Source organism: Trematomus bernacchii, unplaced genomic scaffold, assembly GCF_902827165.1.
Source record: "Trematomus bernacchii unplaced genomic scaffold, fTreBer1.1, whole genome shotgun sequence".
Lineage (NCBI taxonomy): Eukaryota > Metazoa > Chordata > Actinopteri > Perciformes > Nototheniidae > Trematomus > Trematomus bernacchii.
In genome coordinates, this window is record NW_022987313.1 from 2,357,143 (window position 1) to 2,382,704 (window position 25,562).

The 25,562-nt window shown below is 39.9% G+C and overlaps 1 protein-coding gene across 4 annotated transcripts in view; it reads right to left on the bottom strand.

Moving 5' to 3' along the window:
- The window catches only part of kcnh5b (potassium voltage-gated channel, subfamily H (eag-related), member 5b), a 113,256-nt gene that overhangs the window by 12,349 nt on the left and 75,345 nt on the right, over positions 1–25,562 (bottom strand). For all 4 annotated transcript variants that reach the window (XM_034123151.1, XM_034123160.1, XM_034123141.1 and 1 more), the window contains exons 11-12: positions 24,512–24,704; positions 12,650–12,846 (exon numbers count right to left, since the gene is read on the bottom strand). In XM_034123151.1, the coding sequence (XP_033979042.1) occupies positions 12,650–12,846; positions 24,512–24,704 (390 nt within the window). The remainder of the gene's footprint in view (positions 1–12,649; positions 12,847–24,511; positions 24,705–25,562) is intronic.

Consider the following 25,562-nt stretch of genomic DNA (forward strand, 5'->3'; position numbering starts at 1 on the left):
TTATTACTGTTATGTACAATCAACACACTAGAGTTTCTAAATGTTCATTACTGATTGTTATTTAAATACCTTTATATGTTCCCTTTGCAGGAACGTATTTTTAACCAAAGATTTGTACTTATTTGATATTTATTCTATTAATGTATTAACGCTGTACATGTCTCGAGTTGAGGGACGAATAAATGATTTCTGATTCTGGTTTCGGACCTTAACCAAAAGGGATTTTGTGGGAAATCTGCCCACAGACAGAGTCAGGGCAACTTCCACCCTGACCATGTTTGGGACTCTATCTGGTGTATGTTTTCTATGCGTTTGTATGCTTGGATATTTTTGGACTGCATCCATCATGAGTCATTTTTAATCAAAAGTGATTGTTTTATCTTGGCCACAGGAAACCTTCATCTTTTACTATGATGCATGCATTATTGTCCACGTGATTCAGCAAGGGTCCGTGAGAATTTCTCAAGGCCATAAACAAAAAAACAAGAGCTGCTGGACCAATCTTAGCTTACAAAACAACAAGTCCACAGGCCTTTAAAACTATTTACGCTCTTTTAAATGATCAGAGTAATTAGTGGTCCTCTCCAAAGTGGCTTGTACACACATATGTGCAGGGAGTAAATAAGTGTCAGCCGTTCGATCCGACACCCCGCAGTCAACATGTTGAAGTGAAGAACCAACAAATTGCTCCTGCAGTCATGTCTGGGTATTGAAGTGAATGTAAGTCGCTTTAGATTAAAGTCACAGCTAAAATAACATGTGATATACTGTACTGTGCACATACTGTGTGAACATGTAGCGTGTTATCACAGCTTTTTGCTTTCCGCCCACATGGCTCACAAACAGTCCTGAGAGAGTGAGGGGAAGTCTCCCTAGGTAATACTGCCTGCCCCTTGCTTCCATTTGTATTGATTTACTGGATCAATTAGGAGGCGTGTGGCGCAGTGGATTAGTGCGTTGGTTTTCGGATCAGGGGAGGTTCAAACCCCACTGCATGTCGTTGTGTCCCTGGGCAAGACACTTCACCCCAAATTGCTCCTTAGGGGATTGTCCACAGTATTGAGTAAGTCCCTTTGGATAAAAGCATCTAACATGTACTGTAATGTAATGTAATGTAAATAATTTCTTAACCAAGTAATTGTTCTGGCACACACAGTGAAATCAATCACACACAATCACATACTGCTGCGGCATTAGAAGGACAGCATGTGGACTCAGTCTTTTAAGAGCGTGTTCGTTTTCCTCTTTTCTGGAACAACTAGTCCAGAGGAAATCTTCCCTCGTCTTTCTTTAATGCAGATCCGACTTTTCTCCGGAGGGACAAACACCGGAAGAAAGAAAAAAAGTAACTTTTTCCTCTGAACTTCAGCGATGTATTATTTACCAGACAGGGAGGAGGGGAGGGAAATGAGACTGTGTGCATGGATGGCTTGTTCTCCTCTCTGCTGCACCTCGTCCCTAATGCTCCTGCCGACTCCCCGCGGTCCACCAGGCGCACACACAGACACATGCACAGTAAATGTTTCCAAATGTCTCCCAATAGGCACGTACAGTATAAGACAGCCATACATTTCACAGCTCACAATCATTTGGACACCCACACTGTATATTTACTGACACACTAATTATCCAATGTGATTCTAATTCAGCAGTTCAATCCAGGATTATATAATTGACTTTGATTTAAGTGTGTTTGAGTACTGCGTAAAGCACCATATACATCAGAATTTGAAAATCTGAATCAGCTTTATTGCCAAGTAGGTTTACACATATTTCATTATTTAATAAAATGTTACATTGTGTTTAAAATCTTCTGAAAAATATTGAATTACTGAATTATTTTATCAAGTATAAACTACCAAGACCACTTGAGTCTAGTGAGAGGATAGGACTTGTCTTCATGGTGCAATTTTAGGACTTTAATGCTATTCAAAATAAAAACATCTCCAAAAATTAAAGGACCACAATGAACATGTTGAAATACTAGTCTGCTGGTCAAATTAAATAGTCCTGAATATGTTTGTTGTTTAATGTATAAATTAATAAATCTTATGATAGAAAAACACAAGTTGACATATTTTATACATTTCTTAAAAATGCTGCTAAAATGTTTGCTGCTTGTATGTTTTCTATAATAAGAAATTGATTGCATTTGTATGTTGGACCAATCAAAAACCACATTTCTAGAATTCATATTAGAATCTAGGACCACAATGTATGCATGAATGCACACACAGCGAGTTTCTACACACTCCTGTGCACATACTCGACATTATTCATTATTAAAACTGCAAGCTCAGCCAACTTGACAGTGGGGACAATGCTGGACTAGAAGGGAAGAACAAATATAACGGTACTGTTGAAAATAAATAAGTACAATAAATACAATCAGTGGACTTAGTTTTCATTGTGCACTCCTGAGCAAGTCGTAACTCATTTCAATTTGAAATCTGTCAGCCACATCTGAAGAGTGCTGCTACTCTTTGTTTTTGCTTTCTGGGCTCTACCGATGATCTGCACTTGCAAAGCTTAGCATCAGTTTGGTCTAAAAGAAAAATGAAATTGTCACACTGAGTTTTTGCCCTTCTTAGGTGGAGAGATGGGAAAAAAGTAAAATTATGAGCGCAGACAAGAATCTGCAGGGATCAAATGTTTTGATTGAACTTGTTTCAAGTCTATACGTTATTAAACACAATCCACTTTGTGGCTGAGCAGCTAAACATCTTCAGTTACTTCTTTTATCCATTTCTCGTATAATGTTATTCCTTGTTTTATGTGTTATTCTATCCTAAATGTATTACTGACACTAAATCCAAGATGTGTCTATCAATGTGTGATTACAAATGTAACAAATATGAACTTCTTCCCAATCACAATCCAGACACATTGTGTGTTTAGTCAACATGGAAACTTGAAGTGATGAAAGTCGAGCTGAGCATGACAAGTTGTGTCTTCAATGTCCTTCAATTGACACCAAATTGACCAGGCTGTTGGTTTTATCAATATAAACCAATCAATAAGCAACATTTGTTATGTTATCTGATATTTGAGCCTACAGCTTCATGAGGCTGCAATTAACATTTGGTTTCATTCAATGTATTATGGTCAGGGGAATCACCAACAATCTGACATTTGCAGAGGTCACATTTCACTGTGTTACGTAACAACTGTAATGGACATAGATGAGCAGGTAATGGAAGAGGAAAACTGGCTTGTGTCACTTTCTCACAGAGAACCATTAAATACTGTGATCATATGAGAAGAGTGTACATGGTTCTAATGGCCTTTGGACATTTTGTTTTGTAGGCTTGGATTGGTCCTGCAGCTCTTGTTCAACCCTCTTTAACAATAAGCCAGTTAGCCCATGGTCACGTTTTACATTTCAATTTTTGGCCTTGGTTAAGTTGGGACCAACCAGTCTGCCAAACCAGGCTTTAGCCTACTTTAGATTGCACCCTAGGCCTTGGACTAATATAGATGTCCCAGAAAGTTACTAGCTCAGAGCTAAGTTTAATAGAGACAAAAATAGAAACAAAAGTTGCTGAATTTGATCTGAAATACAACTTTTATTTTTTGTTCCGTCATTTGATGTCACACTACAGTGAGTCTGATATAATACACTTGAAAATGCTTTAAATGAGAAAGAGACACCGGTAGAAGAATGAGAGTGGGCCGTAGCCTGAGAGCACACAGATGGCCTCTTGTTATTAGTGTGAGCAGTCATGAAATATACTTTGCATAGCGTGTAATTAACTACAACAGCTAGTGTATTTTTGGTACGTGATGCAGATGATGCTTTTTAAAGAGCACACATCTGCAGCTCAAATTACCTAAAAACTTCAGTTTCTCTCTCTGTTGTTTTTTATGTGATGTGAACTGTAGAGACACAGATACAGCTAAGAATATGCCCTACAAATCTCCCAGGCTTTTTTTACACACCAAATTGCTAATTCAAGAATCACAGTGAAAAATAGCAAGTAGAGGGTTGACCAGCAGATATTCACCACTCTGCCTGCCTGCCAATAATGTTTGACTTTCCAAAATAAAGAGAGATAGTGATACAAAATCTCCAGCAGAAAGGGCTGGAGCAGATCCTGACCTCTGACCTTTTTAAAAAACAAGTTTGTCTGCTAATACTGTAGACTGGTTTTTCCAAACATGCTAAAAAATGTAGTGAAACCCACGAAAGAAAAACATCTTCTGCCTGCATCGATCGAGGAGAAAACTTTAAAAATAATTGTTTAAAACACTGTATGAACTGTTTTCTGAGGCGTTTTGTTTATCCGTTTACCTGAAAGTAATTCGTGCTTTTTGTAATGTGTATTGTACGATCAGAAACTGAGAAGAAACTAGTAACTACAAATCTTAAGGGGCCCTATTAAGCGTCTTGTGGTTTTCCCTTTCCTGTGGTGTTATATATGCTTTTGTGCATGTAAATGGTCTGCAAAGGCTAAAATCCCAACTCTCCCACACACACAAAATTAGCACAACATCAAAACTGTAGAAAGTATTTATGTGAATCAGCACCCACATCTCCAATTTTTCAGCCACATACATACAGTCTGGTATTGTGTTCATTGACTGTTGTTTCCCAATTTGGAAAAGCTCTGAGTGGCTCGGCTCTTTTCCAAATGGTTGATGGGACTCTGACGTCATAGAGGCAGATAACCACTGAAAAAAATATCACAAATATGGTGAGAAGTATGAATGAGATTGATTTTGCTCAACTGTAATTATTTTGACGGGAAAGTGAACTTCTCCTGGCTGTTTCTACAGAAAATTAAGTTGGTAAGACAGATATGTCAGCTTCTGAGTAACAGAAATACAACAAAAAAAAAACACTGGGTATCACACAATGTCAGGCTCAATATGTGAAAGAAATTCTACTGTTTTTACTTTACTGAAAACGTAACGTTTTACTGTACTTTACTTGACCTCCTCTCTGGAAACATATCACCAATTTTGTGGATGTTTCTGCTTTCAGATCTGATTGCATGTGTCTGTTAGAACTTAAAAACGTATCTGAAATTGCTAAGATAACAAGAATTGTGTCCTTGAGCTGGAACAAGCCTGTTTTTCAAAGGTCCTTAAAAGTTATGGTTGCACTTTTTATCTGACAGCCATCGAAATCTACGAATTAACGAATGAGATACATTTGTTAGATTAAAAAGTAAAATATTATAGTACACTTTTTCATTATGTAATGCAGTGAAAGTCAAATCACTCAAAAAAAATAACAGAATAGCCTTTTAACTGTATTGGAGTCCAGAACTTGAATAAAAGCACTACTTTCTACTTCTGCAGACACAAGCACACTACTACTACTGTACCCTTTCCTCCCGTACGCCCTCTATGGTCACTGTATACACATTTTTCTACAACACTCACACTCACACACAAGCTTCTGCCCAGTGACTGCTTCAATGCACAATAGGAAGTATTACTTTAGAGAAGGTACACACACAAGCCCTCCATCACACCGCCTTTATTGTCCGTCACTGGATGAATAATCCAACAGCGCTGCTAAAAGCCTCCCAGTCTGCAGCTTCAGCCCTGAAGTCTATCGCTCCCAGCGCACAAGCTGTCCCAAAAACCCAGTGCAGCATGTGAAGCCTCCCAGCAGACACTTAACAGCTCCTCCTCGTCCAAAAAGCACAGCAACACGCCTGTTTACTTAGGTCTCTAAAACTCTGCAAAACAAGGATGAATAGCGAGTCAACTACAACCAGTTCCTCGTGGTGTGGATTCAGATCCGTTTGTCTGCAGTTTCTCTCTTTTGGCACAACAGATTGTCAGAAAATATGACTATACCAAGCAGAAACTCTTTAGGGATTTAGAGAAAACATATAATGCTAATGTTATTGTTCATTACTGTGACATGTCTCCATGCTTTAATGTTCAAAAAGGTCTTTCTTTTTCTCATACTGCCTGTTGCAGCACCTCTTTTCACCCTCTGTCTGAAATGGGGAGTTGTGATTGGTCATCAGCTGAGAGATGTCCCACCCCTTAGCCTATCAAATACAATGTGTTGAAGCGCTAGCCAATAGAAGCGCGAGTGCTACATAGTGATGTCACTATGGTACAGAAGTAAACAAAGGAGTCCAATGGAGGTGTTTGAGGCAGGGAGGGTGGGGGCTTATGGGAGAGAAACGTTGGGATTGTAGCCGTTGCAGACCATTTACATGCACACAATCCTATATAACACACCGTTTTTTTATTTGATTATTTCATTCCTTTGTTTTGTTTTTTGTATTACATTTATCTAGCTGCCACTTTTATCCAAAGTGACTAACAACATGTATGTTTCTCTTCTTTAGGGATCAATAATAAATAATAGTTCATTATGCATGTTTATTGTACCTTAAACACTGATGGGAACTCTTAATACTCCTCTGCGCCAAAATTACAGACACATTTCTGCTTGTTTACTGAAGTAAAGTGATTCTGACTGTGATAAATAGTCATTAGCGCCTCCCTGGTGATAAGAGGAGATTCCTGCTCACACACAGAGAGAGCTGCTGCGTTAGGACTGGAGGATAACAAGTCCTGCAGACAGCAACAACAGGAAAACAGCAGAACTGCAGTTTTTTTCTAAGGGAATTATATCTCTTTTAGAAAGGTGGAGAGGTGTTAAACAGCCTTGGGGAAGCAGTAAAGAGAAGAGGCGCTCATTCACAGGACGTAATAGGAGCTCTGGTGACTGGAGGTTTGCTGTGAAACACCGCCTGCTGCCTCACACTGTGCTGTTTCATCTCATCATTCTCTCTATTTAAGTCTCCGGCTAAAACTAAAAGGTTAATGTGATGCTCATGGAGGTGAGGGCCTACTGTCTACTCCCTTTAGGACCATGTACAAATCTATTTTCACTACTTTATTCTGTTGTAGCAAGAATGTAAAACAAGAATCTTAGGTATAAAAACTGTGGCGTCTTTTCCATGAGACACTGCAGATATGAAATAAAGTCATTTTTTCAAACTTCTGTCATACTCAGAGACAACTCCAGAAAAAAGATCTCTAAAAAGTCTTTACCACCTTGTCTCTAAAAGAAGAAGAAACAAATCCTATTTTGCAAATATATTCTTTATTGAAGATGTATGATGCCAATATTGTTTGGGATAAATAATGTACGCTTCAATTACACTGACGCAGATGCATCTTGTGATCAATTAACTACTTTTCTCAATAAATATGTTGCCTTTGCTTTGTTATATAAAGCCTGCGCTCATTTCCCCTGTAACACATTATGTCTCTGTTATTTGAGATGCATTAGATTTAGAGACTAAACCAATCTTAAAAGCTCTGGAGTAGTTAAACAAGGACAACCAGAGCTGCACCTTCAGACCGTTTTGTCCAATGAGTGTGTGTTTAAATCTGTCTATTTTTAAGAACTCAAGTCTATAAAATTGACTCACTGCCACTAATGGCCAATAAAAATCCTGTTCTGGTTGTAACTCTTTGAGGATACAGATGGATGGATGAGAGAGACTGACAGGTAGAGCGACTAAAGTACGCCAAACTTGTTTTTGGTAGTTACATACTGCATCTTTTTATCGATTGTGATTTAATTCGCATTTAGATTTAAAACAAGTCAGTAAATGTGACGTCAAATTGCAAACGGGTAAACATTCAATGATTAACAACACACTGAGTTACACCACAGACAGTTTTAAAGCCTGAAGCACTTTTTGTTTAGAGTCTCTGTATTTCAAGTGATCGTGGACAGAACAGACCCCTCAAGAACTCTAAATGGCCAATAACTTAAAGTGGACCTATCATGCTATATTTGAATAATCTATTGTAGGGCCATACCTATATAAAACATGTCTGCGACGTTTTTTTTCTTCAAAATACCAAACAGATCATGCATTTTAGCCATGCCTCATCTCGCTCTATTTGCTCTTTTTTAGCCCTGTTTTTGCAAGGGCTGATTCTGTGAGAAGTCTTCTTTGCTGCTTTTGTGGCAGACTACAGCGCCACCTACAGGCCTGGCATATGTACTACAGCGTCTCCAGCGCTTTCGAACGGCAATGGCCGTGGCTGTCTCCTCCTGATAGGTGGAGAGTTGGCCATATAGGCGGAGCTCCTCGTTCCTGACGTCAGAGAATTTTCAAATCTGTATCAGTCTGTATCAGATCCGTTGCAGCCCCGTTTTTAGAGATTTGGGTATGGAGGAAAAGAGAGAGGGTTGTGTTTTCTGACACTTGGTGAGTTCCCTGACACACCGGGGACACATATTCATGTATAAATCACTTTAAAGGATTTGAGCACCCGTAAATATCACCAAATATTTATTATCTGGCTCCCAGCCTTTATGCATCCTAACCCGTCTGTTGAGATTTAAACATCTGACTTCTCTGTGATGACTCGGCTGGATCGAGCTGCTGGCTGAATGAACAGGACTGCTGTGACTGACATAAACAACTCTAATCTACCTGCTTCAACTTTTCAATTACAGTAGATCCAAGTGTGTATATTTGTACAAACTGACAGGTACAAGCGTCTACACGAGGGACAGGTGTAGATACAAATGTCTTTATAGAGGCCCTTTTGGGGGTTCCATTTTCTGTAGGGTGTTAATACTGTATGCATGTAAATGGTCTGCAAAAGCTAAAATCCCTGTGTTCCCTCCAGAGGGAGTTTCTCTCCCACACACTCCCCCCCCCTGCCTGAAATGCCTCCATTGGACTTGAGGTATTTGACAAGAGGTATTATTATAAAACACTCTTTTAAAATACATCAAGCTTTTTCCCATGAGAAGAAGTCAGAGCAGGACAGAGTGCAAGAGAGGCTGGAGAGAGAAAGGAAAATGCTTATGAAGGCAGATTGGTACCAGCTATTATTGCTTGAGTGACGGGGCGTGTAACAGCTGACACACATTCGGGTCTCCTCAGAATCCGACAACCCACGTCTGAGCTCCCGCCAGAAACTGTTTATCTTCATCAAAGCGGCGCCGCAGCAGCTGTCACGCATCCCAGGAACAAAAGAGCTAACTGAGGAGAGGAGGACGAGCTCTGCCCACATCGCTATTCCTGTTCTGTGTTTACACCAGGGGTCAGATTCCAGCTGCACACAGCAAGAAAAGGGTCCACCTTAACAATTAATTCAATTGTTTTCCAACGATGAGAGTCTATTATACTTCTTCCCGGAAAAACTATGAGTGTTGAAATGTGCGATTCAAGGCATATTCTGTTAAAGCAGGTGGAGCTGCTGATTCATGCTGAGGGTTGTTGTGTTTAGAACAAGAACTGTTATCTTGTCATATGTTTTGACTCATTTTGATGCTTCACTTAGCAGATTTCTAAGTGAACTGCTGCTGTGTAATAAGCTTCAATCGCACGCTGGGGACGTAATACAAATAAGCATCCTGTCCTTTCTAATTAAGCATCATTGTTTTCCTAGAATACTTTCTTAAACTAAAAGTTTTCTCAGTGGGTGAGGAGGCCAGTCAACCACAACTTAGTCTCACAAAAATGAAAGAACAAAAACAAACAAAGAGACAACTTGATCCATAAGAAAGTAGGAGTAATTCAAAACTTTTTACAATGACTGTTTCAGTTGTTTCTCTCTTCTTTACAGACAGTAACCTGTAATGAGGCAGAATATAGAATTACAACTTGATATAGCTTTTTAAAGGGTTTCATGGTTTCCTTTTCCTTTGAAAGGAACAATTACTGTATTGGTAGTGGTTACAATATATATAAGGTTGTGTTAATAAATTAGTCTTTTCAACTGCAGATACTGCAATTTTTTTTAACTGTTTTCATATAAAACTCATTAAAAACAGCTGAAAGTGAATTACAATATTATTATTGAATAGAAGAAGCACTGAACGCCAATATAAACAGGCCTGTCCTTATTTTCCAGTGTAGTAATACTATCTGGTATAGTTGAGGAGTCAGTGGGCCACATGGCAAGAAAGCTAATCAAAGTTAATTAGACTTTTCAACAAAAATATCTAAAATTCGATAAAAAGAGCTGTGTCTTAATTGGTCAGTATAGTTAAAATATCTGGTATGGATTTGGAGTCAATAGGTCACAGGATATGGCGGGCGCTTCAAAAGTTGGAAAAATCTATCATAAGACAATAGTCAATGTGGGTTTCCACATTTGACACATTTATATTTCTTCTTTAAGCATAACTTTGACTGTTATGGGCAAGTTAGCATTATATTAACCATAGAAAGAGTTGGATGTAAACATGTTTACCCAAGCTCAGACACATTATTCATGCATAAACATATATATTATAGTCAATAGTCACAGGGTTATACTTGTTTATAATTTAAATTCAAAAGTGAGGAAAAAAAGTAGGAAAGTGAAAAAATATGTACAATTGGGTATGCATGAATACGGTCAACTGTATGTAGAGCCAGATAGGGAAAATAACCCGATAAATAAGTCATACTTATGAACACACACACACACACACACACACACACACACACACACACAACACACACACACACACACACACACACACAACACACACACACACACACACACACACACACACCACACACACACACACACACACACACACACACACACACACACACACCACACACACACACACACACACACACACACACACACACACACACACACACACACACACACACACACAGCAAAGAGACTGCCTGCTACGTCGGTGAGAAGCGGCAAAGGGCACAGGACATAATGAGGCAGCCAGTATTGCATGTATAATTTATTGTGTTTGAGGCACACAGAGAAAAACCTATTGAGGTGGAGAGAAAATGAAGTATAAAAACAGCACAAGGACAGGTAAACAACGTCAGACTTGTTATGAGAGAAAAGAGAGAGGATGTGTGAAGGGGAGGATGAAAATATGAGGAAGTGTCAGGTCAGATATCTGGCTCCTGAAAGTGTGAGTGTGTGCTCAAGCCTGTACTACTGATCTCATGAAGGTAGGTAAGGACACATATTCATGATAAATTAAAAAGCCAGTTCCCTTTTCATGTGTTTCCACACCACAATCCTTGAGTTTCCTTTAAGATTTTCCATCAGGAATTGGTTAAAAGAGGATAACTTGAAATAACGTGGAAAGATCTTGTCAATGAAATGGAAAAGTGGGAAATTAGAAAAATGGGGGAGGTAAACACAACAAATTATTAATAATGACCCTCCGGTTAGATGTGACAATTAATGTACTTAGAATGTAAAATGCATTTTATTCAGGGATTGAAGGCAGAAGGTAATGTACTGTACAATACTGTACATGGGACACTTTAATTTTTCTGTACAAATTCCCAATATGAATGACTAAAGCTAACGGTATCATGGCTAACTGAGGAGACGCGTTGACTGAAATTATATTGAGAGCAGCTTTACAAGTGAGTCCTTAGCAGTTGGCTTGAGTCAAAATCAAATCCTACCACACAGAAAACATCTTACAAAAAGGCAATGTCAGACTGAACAATGTAGTAGTAACAACACAGCCATTGAGAGATGAGATAAGATCTGTGCATGACCGCATGTGCTAGTGTCAGCATGACCGAGGAGCCGAGGTCGGGCCTTATTGCCTTTTCTAACATTCTGAAATCCATTATATGTTGAACAAATCAGTTATCATAGCATAGAAAATCCTGGACAAAGTTGCGGACAACAAAAAACACAGCGACCCTCTCCCTCTCCCATCAGTGCAACCCACATCAATATGTCCAAATGTATCTAAAGTTTAACCATTGCAATCACACGTAACAAATTATAATTTTACATTTACCATTACCACAATGTAAACCATGACAATACCTATTCATATTCATGGTTCCTACATACACAAATCAGGGTTTCCGTTAGCCGGTAATTACCGGTTTTTAGCTGGTACAATTTATAAAAAAAACGTAAATTCAAAACCTGCCGGTCAAAATGTCCGGTAATAATTAGGGATGCTCCGATCGATTGGCCGCCGATCATTATCGGCCGATATTCACTCTTAATAGTTTGATCGGTGCTCTCTATAAAGGAGAGCTGGATCTGATCGATATGGACATAAACCTGAAGCCCCGCCCACTGTTTAGCGAGCTGCATGAGAAACTGACGGGCTGTCAGGAGGGAGGGAGGGAGAGAGGAAAAGAGAGGATCCGTTTCTCCCGTGTTATTATTCAAAGTTAATGTAGTTTGTTTGAATGTAATAATTATGTTGTTTGTTGTTTGTGGAAGCGTATAACTTTTTGAAAAATGAATCTGAACTTTTCGATCTTTTACGATTATAAACTGAAGCAATATAAAAATGAGCCCCATTAACTGTATTAAACATCAGCATATCCGGACATAGTCCGGTAATTAACTGCTAACGGAAACTCTGCTACACAATTCTTATTCTTATTATTGAAACATGACCGGTAAGTTTCGAATTTGTCCTGTTACTGTAACAAGAAAAAAAATCCTAGCGGAAACCCTGACACAGGTGTGTGTGTGTGTGTGTGTGTGTGTGTGTGTGTGTGTGTGTGTGTGTGTGTGTGTGTGTGGTGTGTGTGTGTGTGTGTGTGTGTGTGGTGTGTGTGTGTGTGTGTGTGTGTGTGTGTGTGTGTGTGTGTGTGGTGTGTGTTGTGTGTGTGTGTGTGGTGTGTGTGTGTGTGTGTGTGTGTGTGTGTGTGTGTGTGTGTGTGTACAGGGCAAGGTAACTTACCCTCTTGCGCAGGTTGCAGGTGAGGATGAGGTTGCGGGAGAAGGAGTTTGCGAAGGCGGTGTAAAACTCCAGCACTTTGAGCAAGGCTTCCCTCCTGATGACGTGGAGGTCGCAGTACGTTAGCGCTCGGACGTTAGCGCACGCGTGGGCCAGGTTGGTTTCCTTCCAGAAGACGTCTCCAAACACGTCGCCTTTACCTGCAGACAAAAGAGTTTTCAATATTGATACATCAAATGTGTACAAAAGGTGACACCTCAAAACTCACAAGGGCATTCCATTTAATTAGCTTTTTTTATTTTTAGGATAAATGCTGAATTATAACATAGTTCAGGTAATTAAATTGTGATGCTTTCTGTTTTTCTTTTTCTTATGCAACAGTTTAAGAGATATCTTTAGTTTTTTTACTTTTAGTCGGATAAAAAGAAAAGATTTTAGGAATTTGATGATGGATGGTGATGGATCGTTTTTACAATGTCCTGATATCTAGATATCTATAGATCTACTGATAGTGCAATATCAAACTATCAACAAACTATCAATGGCTTACTCAAGAAAAATAAGGTATCAACTAAAAGACAGAAGAAAATACAAATAATTGCAGTAGGATTTCAGGGTTAGTGGATATCAAGCCTGTCAAATTCCCTCTGTCATTGTGTCTAGCTATAGCTCTCTGAGCAACACTTTTAAAAAATATATTTTCAAAGCCGTATTTTTAAACCTTAACGACATGTTAGTTCTCATGTCTCATTAAACGTCTTTGGGTTCAAGAAAAGCGCTATAGAAATATAATTTATTATTATTATTATTATGTATTGTGACAGCTATAAGACCACACAGGAAAACATTAAACAGGAGAAGTGACGGTACATTGGCTGAGATGTGCTAATTGAGAGAAAAAGTCTGAGAAAACAAATAAAATATATATTTTAGAGGGCTGTTGTGGAAGGAAAAAAAGGAGAGTGACATCCTCTGTTCATCACATCATATTGATTGTCAACTTGTTGTGTATTGTTAGAGTTTTATGAATAAGGGCGACAGAAGACAGTTCAGGGGACATTAAAGTGTCCCTTTTTTTGCTTTAAGGGATTTCCCCTTTCCTGTAGTGTGTTTAGGTTTTTGTGCATGTGAATGGTCTGCAAAGGCTAAAATCCCAAAGTTCCCTCCAGAGTTTCTCCATGACTTTTACCATAAACCATTTCCCTCTCTACATAGAGCACACCTACTTTCTTTTTCTGTCCATGGCAACAGTTTTACCTGACCAGGTGCTTAGCAACCAGAGCTGCTGATTCCACCATGCACATGTACCCGATACCAAGAATAACAGGTACAGTGATTCCTATAATTAACAATCCTACATAATCAGAGTGGAATGAAAAAGAGAAAACATGAAAATGAAAATACTCTTTTAGGACTCACAGTAACTTGATGTTGAATCCTAGCCTGTTAGTGAATGCTGATCAAAAAGTGTAATGTATTTCAAAGAGACCGAGGATAAAAAGGCAGGAAGTGCCACGTAAAGTAAAAGCAAACTGCATTAGGATCTAAATTGTCCAATAACAGGATTTATTCAACTGGATTAGCTGCTGGACATTTTTTGCAGAGCTGTCAGTCAAAGTGAACACCGCTGGGAGAAAAATATATCAGGGGACAATTAAAACCTTTCCTTCTCAACTTGACATTTCAAGTTTAAAGTTATGTGTGCACTTTCTTCCCTTCGATCAAACAAGTGTGTGCTTCACATGCTGGTTGTTATGGTGAACATAACAAATATTTTGCAAAAGGAAGTTGTTATTTTCTTGCAAAGATGAACTGAAATGTAGTGCAGCTTGTAGCACTGATCCTTCTTAAATGTATTTACTTTTCCCTCATCGGCTTCAACCCAACCGCAGCCACCTGGACCCTTGACTTATCAACTGCCAGCATAAATTCTTCATGCTAATCAGCCGCAGCAGATGACCGGGTGTGTTTACACTTGTTAGCGTCTCCTGGGCAACGCCAAAGTTGTCCCTACAATAATGAGGGGAAGAGGAATCATAATTACACGCAGCCTCAGATGTGTCATGTCATCAAAAGCTTTGAAAAATACTAATCCTTGAACTTTTAAAATAAACAATGACTACTTACAGGAAATGATTATCCTGTATAATGCATTTATTATGCCTATTACAACTCCCTACACTAAGCTTTGATCTATCACTACATCTGTTTTAATTTTGATTTATTTTAAACATAAGTAAAATAATATTTTGGGGCGTTTTGTTTAATTGAAATTCATGTATATATAGATATATGGAAGTATAAGTCAAAACAAATAATGAATCATACATTTTTTATTTATTACAACAATTAGAATTATGATACACACTATGATACTTGCAAAAATAAATATCAAGCAACAATGAGGTAGTAGGATACTGGACATTTGTAGTCGTTTTAAAATACTAAGTTGTGTTAGGATTGTTCTTATGAAGCATTATGAATATTTATATATTACTCATAACTATAATAATACAGTACTACTGTATTAGTCAAATATAACACATTAATACACACAAATATAAATGGTATGTATTATAGACATGGCTGCCATAGAAAGTGTTCCCAAACTTTTTGTTCAGTAGCAAACAGAATATGAGATGCAGTAACGGCAGGAAAGAAAAGTGAAATGCGGGCTAATCACATTTCACATCTGTGTCGAACCTGCCACAGCCATCCGCTCAGCATTTCTCTGAGCTGTCCCAGATACGATGTGACAAAAACGAGTCCACAATGTCCTGGAGCTGTCACAACACCCTGAGTAATAGACGTATCCAGCATGCCGTCGCAAAATGCAGACAGAGTGTGTGTGTCACTGCGAGTATGATCCCGACAGTCCTTCCTCCGTGCACCCCGAGGGCCATTTTCTCTCCGAAACATCCAACAGTGACTCGTCTGGAATGAGCTCCCCAGAGATCTGCAGCTTCTCGCCAATTATCCGTGTCGATGCAGACGCGGTCACAAGGGGCCAGGGGGGCGATGGAAAGTGTGTGCAGTGTGACACTTACAACAGGGTTCAAAGTCACAATGACGACTGTTACTATAGGGTGGGTGGAGATGGATATATCGGTGACGTGACCCCTGTCAACAGGCTTTGTAATGCTGCTATTACTCACCCACAACCAACATCATTGCTCATAACATTCTGCAAGACTGCTTACAGGGATAGTGAAGTACAGAAATGCCCTTGTACACTCTGTTACGTACTACAGTAGCATATGTACTAGCTAGTATATTTAAGGTGTATATTTGGTTTATTGCCTTGGTTCAGAAAATTAAAGCTTAACTTATTTACTTAAACATGCTTCTACGTAGCGAAATAGAAGGGGAAAATACTTAGAATTATCTCTTAAAAAAGGTTGTTAATAGTCTTTCAATGGTTAATTACTTTCAAGCATACCGGTTCTTCCATATAAACATGGGAAAGTATTTAATGTATAGAGATATCCAGTGTGTGCATGCAAGAGGTATTGTTTGCATGTGCACACAATGTCCTTTTCACTCATATATGTTATAAATATTATTTCACATGTTTCTGATACTGTATACGTCATGAGCCCATGCTGATGCAGATAAAACAGCAGATGTAAATTCTTCCGGACCTCATTCACTGCAAAAGGTTGGTCTAATCTCACCCCCGATCACACTATGTAGTATTCCTTTGATCCCACTGGAATCACGCAGTGTAGTCCCTTGTGTAGTTTTAACAACATACAGTATGGGCAGTCTAATGTGATACTAGATCAGATGTTTCTATATAGTTTGAACATAAACAAACCAATTGAATAAAGAAGGGGGACATGAGGTCTATAATCTTCTACCTCTGTGATTATTCATAAACTGTAAGTCTAAGGCCTAGGCTCCACGGGAACGAAAACGGGTTGAATCCGCATATTTCTCTTGCGTATAGCCCTTTAAGCTAGACGACGCCGTAACGGAACGGTAGAAACGGACCCTGCAAACGACAACGGGTCCAAAGGTGGATAGATCTGGGAACGGAGCGCTCTGGGGGGGTCCAACGGGGCCGTGGGGTCGCCTATACGGTCATCCGTTTCTGATAATGACGACGCAATAGCCCCGCCTCTCCCCACCTCTGCTGCTCACCCCCGCAAAAGTACACTGCACACTGAATTCAGATTATTTATCTTTATCTCGATATGGACATAAACGCGAGTAAAGTCTAATCTGACAGGACGGAGACACACAGCTCCTCCCGCTGTGATGCAGCGGGAGCAAAACACACACTTCAAGTCAGATCATCACCCTTAGCTATTTTAATTACCTCTCAAACTACCTAAACTAGTTATAAATATGTTTATTTTTACTGTCGGGTTTACTTACTGGATCAGCTGCTGCATGAGGAAGCATGAAGATTTAAACTTTAACACACGTTGACCGGGGAAAAACTCTGCGCGGTTCCCTCGGCCCCCACCGCGGAGAATAAACAGAAGTGCAGCCATGACAACCATTCTTCTTCGCTGCTTTTGTGGAGGAAGTTGCTGCTTTTTGTGGAGGAAGTTACAGCGCCATGTACAGGTTCGGCATATGTACTGCAGCTTTTGGAGCAGGTTGGATGTAAACGGAGCTGTCTCGTGTAGCTTGACACAATCCGGTGTATATTGCGTGTGGGCGGAAGCTTTTTGGCGTTTGCGTTTGCGTTACTCCTATGCGTTTTGCCGTATGCGTTCCCGTGGAGCCGGGGCCTAAAAGATCCTTCCAAAAACTCTCCCCCCTTCCTGAAACGCCTTCATTGGACTCCTTTGTTTACTTCCGTTACACTCGCTCTTCTATTGGCCTGCGCATCAACACATTGTACGTCATAGGCTAAGAAACAGGACTATAAACGGCTGACCAATGACAACAGAGCCGGCCAGCTAACCAATCAGAGCAGACTGGGCCCTGGTTTCAGACAGAGGGTGAAAAGAGGTGCTGCAGCACAGGCAGTATGAGAAAAATAAAGAGCTTTCTGAACATTAAAGCATGGAAACATGTCCCAGTAGAGGCACACAATACAATTATGAACATGAGCAGAATATGTCCTCTTTAAAATGAATTCAGGTGGACATATATTTGTCAACATGAGGATCAACTCGCAGCTAACATCGTGACAAATGTGTAGCTGGCACTGAATGCTGCTTGTGGTTGTGTCCACCATCAGCAGAAAAATAAATTGCCTGTGGGCAGGAGGGCAGTGGGTGGACCCTCGTATTGCTTTATCTCGCATTGCAGCTCACCGCGCATCGGGCAAGCAATCTCGGCTGATTCTCTGAGCCGGTGTGCTGATGCCTCCGTGCCCCACTCAGGCCATTATCTCTGAAACCTGAGTGGGTGCAGACAGTCAATCAGCTGCTGTGACACTCATCCCCCAACAGCAGCATTCATGGTCATTATTGTATTCAAACTATTAGCATTTAACACACTCTTAAACAATTAAGGTTCTTCCAGACTCAGCCCATATTTGTTCCTGCTACAGATAAATAGTTATGATGCAATATTTCTGACATTGTTTAAATTGTTCCAGTTTTAGATGATGAATAATTATACTCAATACGTTCATTGTAGAAAAAAGTATTGAGTAAGTTAAAGTGGCCCTATCATGCTATTTTTAGGCATTAGCATAGGTCTCAGATATATAAAAATATATAAAAAACATGTCTATGAAGTGTTTTGCTCAAAATACCAAACAGATCACCCATTCTAGCCATGCCTCATATCCCTCTATTTCACTTCCTGTTTCAAAAGTGCCGATTTGGGGTATAAAGCTTAAAAAAAAAGGAGGGGGCTGAGCTCATGCGGGAGATGCTACCGGCACATTCTGCCGTGATGAAACGCCATATCATGGATTATCAAGGATTATTTCTGAAACAGTATGGAGCTCAAAGGCTTTCTCTCTTGCCGGTTATACCACAAGGTGAGTTCCTTTTGATGTCCTGCTTCTTCACACACATGCTCTGTGCAGTACAGGTTAGCTCTGAGTGTTAGCGATGCTAATGTAAACATGCACCGATCATATTACGTCCAAAACAGTCGGGTATTGTTTCTGATTGCAACGTTTCTGATAGGGCCGTGGGCGTAAAGCCAGCCTACATTTCCGATATTACGTCATATCGGACGCAAATCTGGATCAGCTCCGTTGTAGCCCCGTTTTAAGAGATTTGGGTACGGAGGAAAAGAGAGAGGGATTTATTTTCACTTTGTGAGTTCCCTGACACACCGGGGACACATATTTATGTATAAAAGACATCCAAAAGTGCATTTTGCATGATAGGTCCCCTTTAAATGACTTCATTCTGTTCCCCACAAGAGGAACTTGTGTCTAAAAGTCCCAACATGATCAGTGTGATATTAATCATAACCACTTATGCAAATGAGACCATTCATTAAGATAACTGATGTATTAATTATGCAGCTGCTTCAATTTTTTTGCAACATATGGGTAGTGTTTCCCTCGGGATAAATAAACATATTTCTTATATGAGCTTCTGTGGAAACGACTTGTGCCTTTACAAAGATACAGTTTGAGTCATGCACATTCTGTAGATGTATAAGGCAGTTGGTTGCAGTTAAACAATAAACAATAACTACAAAGACAGGCTTCCCTCCTAAAACTCAACTACCTTTATTATCATCCAAGCACCAGGAGTCATTTTAGATGAGGTACATTTTTCTTAAATTGCTGTAAAGCAAATTGTCCCATAAAACCACTAAAATACAAAGTTGACTTATTCCCCAGTTGGTCCAAACTAACTGCATGAATAAAAACACAATGAAATCTTAAATATTCATTCAAAGACAAAAGAGAGCCACTTTCTCCAGACAAGACTCAACTTTAAGGGAATATCTTTTTGCCGTTTAGCATGAAAGCAACCACCTTTAATACATTTTAAAAAATGCAGTCAAATTTAAAACAATTTCGAGACAAAGAATGCCTAGACAATGCATTTGGGGTCCATCTACATAAATACGAGATGGTTTGTGCTCAGGCTTCATTTGCACAACCCAACAATGAAAGTGTTAGAAAAATATCACTTGTCACCGGCTTGAGCTTCAATATCAGGATACATGTATTTATTATCCTTGCAAGAATGGAAGTAGTCATCATATACAGAGCATTTGGTACAACTAGTTCCCCGGACAGTGTCCTTCACATGCTTATATACAAGAGAGGGAGTTACACAGTCACAAGATGGAGGAATACCGGTTCAAGGCAGTATACAATGTTTTGTTTAGATTAGCTAAGACCCACGTCACAGGCTGAATCAGCATGATAATCGTTGTCACATAGCTATCATATGCCTAAAACAGTGTGTCCTCTTCCAGCTAATTATACATCTTGTCATGTACACAGCTACGTAGGGCCTTTGTTATCAAGTGCTACTCTGATATTGGAAGAGTACATTCAGTATTTTCCCAACAGAAAGCTTCCTGAATCAAGCCTCCATTACTGACTAAGTGTTAATGCGTTGAAGTATCGCTAGCATCTTTCCAAAGCTCTTATCCTGAAATGCATATAAATATAGAGGGTACATCATGTTTGGGATATAATGTTGTCAAAAGAGGTATTTTCTGTTCAATAGTATAATTGTGAGTTTCAAAGAATTATATCTGAGCCTTAAGATGGTTAAAAAATTAGGACATTTTATCTCTCTGATGCCTTTAATCATCCTCCCTTTAACCTCTTATCAAATTCATCCCTATATTCCACGTAAAAACAGCCCCGCATATTCTCAATATAAGATCTTGTGACGCAGCCAGACTAGTGCAGTATATGCAGGCTGACCTCCTACTGTTCACCGCTGAAGCATTGCATTCTGGGTCTGAACATATTGCAGTGTGAATAGAAGGCCAGACTCAAATCTCCTTCTTATAACCAAGCATGAATAATGGATTAAGAAAATTAATCAGCTCATCATTTTGGCAAAACAACAAAAGTGTGAGAGATGATTTTCTCTAAACCATCAATAGATAATTCAGGCTAAAGCGCTGACGGTGTGTAAAAAGTACAAAAATAAACCCCAAATGCAACCCACTAATACTTTTCAATACGTCTCACAATATGACAGTCGTTAAGTTTGACAAAGAAAATGTGCTTAGCTGCTATACATCACGTATATTGTAAACAAATAAATGATCCTTTTCAGGCGACATACTGTACACACATAGTTTGTAATATTTAAATGAATATGTTATATGCTTATTGTTATATTTGATGTCCAATGTCCATATCCATTCCCAGGGACTTTTTAACAAAACATTTTTCAACAGAAGTTATATGTTGTTTCTTCTAGCTGTCAGTCAATGTAAAACATGAACTGTTCAAGATTCCTTAAATAAAAATCAGTCAGCTGTAATTGGCTGCTGTGTGTCCGAAGCATTACTGGACTGCTTTCAAGCCTCTTAAGCTTTTTTGGCAAGACAAACTTTTGGCGCGTTTCCACTACAGCGCGGAGCACGGTTTAAGAGGGCCGTGACGTCAGCGGCCCGTCTTTGGTTGCGTTTCCACTTGGCCTAGTACCGGCCGGCGGGTCCTAATTCAAAGTTTTTCTGGCCTCATAAAATCGTGGGTCTAGGGCCAGAGACAACGAGGCTGAGTCGGGCTGAGTATGCTAAACTAGAGAGAGAATCGCTGGCAAGGGGGCTACAACTACAACAAGATGGACATATTTGACCGTGATTTAATTGTAATACACGTTTCAAAATGATGCCGAAGTAACAACATACTGATACCGGTTAGTAAAAACCATGAATTAATGCTTTGACAAGTCTGCAGACAGACGGCAGGCGAAAAACCTTTTAAAATGCGTGTTTTCTAAATGGAGATTGGCTAAGCTAACGCAGTATATGCTCCGACCGTCCACACTCACAACAACGGCCTATACAGACATAAATAAAGCAGCGACTGTATTCACCATGACACAGGCAGTCTGTGGTTTGTACTTGTTTAACTTTTGTCTAGTTTCTGAACATATATGAGGAGCTGTGAGCTCTGAGTGCTAACAGCTAACGGCTGTGTTGTTTTTCTGGGGTTCTCATTGAAGATGACGTCACGGCTCCGCCTACACTGCGTTACTATAGATACTACCCCAGTTCCTAAACTGTAATGGAATGCGCCATAAAGTGAGCCAGTCCTAACGAGGCCCAGCCATACCGAGCGAGGCCGAGCGAGGCCGTGTAGTGGAAACGCGCCATTTGTCTGCTACATTAGTGACACTGAGATCTTCTCCCACTGTTACACATCCCGGCTGCCTCCCACAGAATGTCCTGAATAAGTGGTTTGGGATGGTAAGCCTGGCGGATGATGGGAAATGAGAGAGTCATTATTTGTGAGTATTTACAGGGGACCGCCACAGTATTGCCTTGTTACTTTGGGGAAAGTATTGTGTTCATGGGTGTGTGCTCATGTGCGTGTGCTCCCTTATGTGCACTTTGTGTATGAGATGTCATGAGCTTGTGTATTTAGATACTTTATTGTCTCCCCCCCCCCCCCCCCCCCACTAGAGAAAACTCATTTCCAGAGCCTCTGCAAAGAGACATTAAACAGCAGTAATAAAACCTACACCCCGACAGTACCTTTGCTGCACGAGTGAGTGTGTGTGTGTGTGTGTGTGTGTGTGGTGTGTGTGTGTGTGTGTGTGTGTGTGTGTGTGTGTGTGTGTGTGTGTGTGTGTGTGTGTGTGTGTGTGTGTGTGTGTGTGTGTGTGTGTGTGTGTCATTGGACACTAATGAGAGCAGAGTGTATTACAGCCTGAGGGAGAAGCCTCACTTCGCAGCCAGGGGAAATCAGTGGCTTTAAAACCACGACCAACACTCCCTTCATCTTCCTCTTCTTCCTCCATGCTCTTTCTAATGTACCTCATTTGCCCTCCACCCTTTGTGTATCCCTCACATTCTCTGAATCTGTTCCGATATCCTTCTAATCTTTCTCTTCTGTTTTCCCTCTTCTACCTCTAATACCAATTTTCCAATCTTTCTTTTATCTTGTCACCAACAGTTGAACTCCTTCTCTCTTGCTTTGTTCCTTAATCCTGTCCTTCCCTTGCTAGTCACCTCTCTATCCATCCTTCTATCCATCCTTCTATTCATCCAAAGCCATCGACTTCCTTCCTTTTGCTTCATCATCTCCACTGAGCCTTGTGTGTTTCGATGCAGGGAAAAAGCATTTGACCAGGTGTGAATAAGAAATATGCCCTCTTCTCTCCCTTTTCTGCTCAGCTGTTCATTAAGTCACTGTGTGTCAGGAGAAATAAGTTACAAAACAAATGTGAAAATGGACAACTTGTATAGTATGCAAGCATTTTTACAGAAGATAAAGGAGTTATTGCCCTCATGAATGTGTAAATAACTTACATGTTGGTATCTCTACCATTGCAGCCATAATTAGCCATGCTTCAAGAGTTTTTTCACAACACAAAAGCTTTTTCTACAATCTCAAATTAAATCTGGCGCGAATTCCTTATATACATGTGTGGAATGTTTGAATATAGAAACTGTGTTTGCCTCCGATTTGGTAAACAGTGTCTGGAAGTAGCTGCTCAACAGGAGACTGGAAGAGCTTCCTCACCTTCCTGCAGGAAATCAGAGGGATATCTCTGTGTGTGAAATTGATGTTTAGCCATTAAAAGGCCTGAAGACCAATGAATTCAAAATGTGAGGCGCAGATCGGGAAGAAATAAATACGAAATAAATGGCAAACAGCAGACAAGTTTAAAAAATAATAATGATTTGACCCTTTCTATCTCTCCAGAGCAACATGATCTCCTGACGACAACTGGCTCACAATGTATTGATTAATGTCTTCAGTGTGATGAAGCAATTCATCAAACGTCTAATATTCTCTCTATGAACCTCTGACTGCTGCCTCAATCGACACCTGATGACACGACGGAGAGAAGAGCCAAGATAATCAGAGGGTTATTCGTATATTTTGTCTCCTAATTCTGTGTAACCCTTTAGACAATTCTGGCCCTTCCAAACAAGATTTATTTTCTGTTGTGATAATTGTATTTGCTTCTCTCACTTTCCATATTATTCTATTTTTTCCCATTTCTCTGTATTCTAGTCTATATTCACATTTTATAAATTGTAGCTGCAGCTGATTCTCACTATCTGATGCAGTGGATCTATAGCTCGTACGTAACGGATTACTATCTTGGCAGAAACTAGCATTACAGATCGGCAGCAGTACAGGTATCTTCCTGCACCACTACCTACCATAATAATGCAGTTTATTTTAGATAATATGGCTTATCATTTAAAAAAAGACATTGACAAAGGTGAACTAAAACTGATATTTCAGTCGACTACAGAATGCAGTATTACATAAGTAAACAGTTAACATGCTGTAAAAATGATGTTTTCGAGGTAGAAAAAAGGACATCTTTTAAGATTAAACATGCATTAACACATTTTTGAAAATCAAAATGCCTGCAGAACAAAGTAAGTTTTGTTTGCCACTTTCTGAAGGTTGTTCTGTATTGAGAAGGGATGTTGATGTGCTCAAGGGAAACATATATTATAACTGGTAGAACAAATAGAAAGAGCTGGAAAAAAAAGAACAGTTGTTTTCCTTTAAGAGGTATTTTAGAGAGCCTGTTTTTAAACCAGGACTCTGGTTAATGCCCCTTCTGGTTTAAATGGTCCCTTGATGGAAATAAACTTGAATGTTGTTTTTAGGATGATTGTCTCATAAGCCAGAACAGTAAGAAGCACTAGTCAAATTTCACAACAGCAGAGACTGTCAGACTGACTTATTTGTGTTGTTGGTAAGCACCTACCTCAACAGTCCTACACACCAAAGGATCTCAACAACAGTAAATGTCCACATACCTAAGATGGCGATGACCTCGTCGTCCTGGATGACCTCCAGTGACCCCGACACGACGAAGCACAGGGTGTCCACGCTTTCCCCGGCGTGGAAGATCAGATCCCCCGGGGCGCAGTGTGTGGTCTGAAACTCCACCGCCAGCGAGCGCAGGCAGCCGTCGCTGGCCAGCCGGAACGCTGGATGTTCATTGAACACCTGAAAGAAGGATATTAATACTTTATTGTCTTTTCTTTAAAAGCTGTTGCTCGAGCAGAGTCAAACTCTGCCCACATGATCACAGCTACATTTCTAAGACTCTTTTTTCTGGAGAAGAGTGAAATAAGAGTTAATTTAGCTGCAGAATCAGATTAAATGCCGTAGGTAACTTCAATTTGACAACTCTAAATTTGTAATTATTTGAACTCGACACCATTTTCGTTTATGACATGTGCAAAGTGTTTTTATTGACCTCATTATGGCCATTGAAGCTACAGTATGACTTCTAATAGTCGTTTTGAATATTTTGTAGCGTTACTGTCTAAACATAGGGAACGATGTACATTTTTGTTTTCTTAACAATACAGGTAACATAGTCATACATTGGGTGTTTCTCAATCGTGAGTAAAGCTGCTTCAGAGCCACTATTTCAAGCATACTGTACTACGTCATCGAGTGCCGCCGAAGTACTGTTCCAATCTCCAGCATACTTGGAAATCTACCGAGCCCGGCGTACTCCGTTTGGAGAAATATCGAGGCTGCACATGAGTAGACTCCGCGGTCTTAAAATCCCCACAATGCTTTGCGCACGGACCAATTTCCCCAAATCTGTGGCGGAAGATGTAAGGCGGGGCCTCTCATATGACGCACACCTGCACACTTGCTCGCCTGTTCCACTCTTCGTTTTCCGAATGCCAGGAAGTATTCTTGACTCGCTTCTGAAGCAAGATGCTCGGCAGACATGTGCTACCAAGCAAGCGTACTCGCGATTGAGAAACACCCACAGTTTTCTTAACATTCAAGGTCTACAGAAGAAAAACACATGATTCAATTGGGGATTTCATGTTTTTTGTTGTG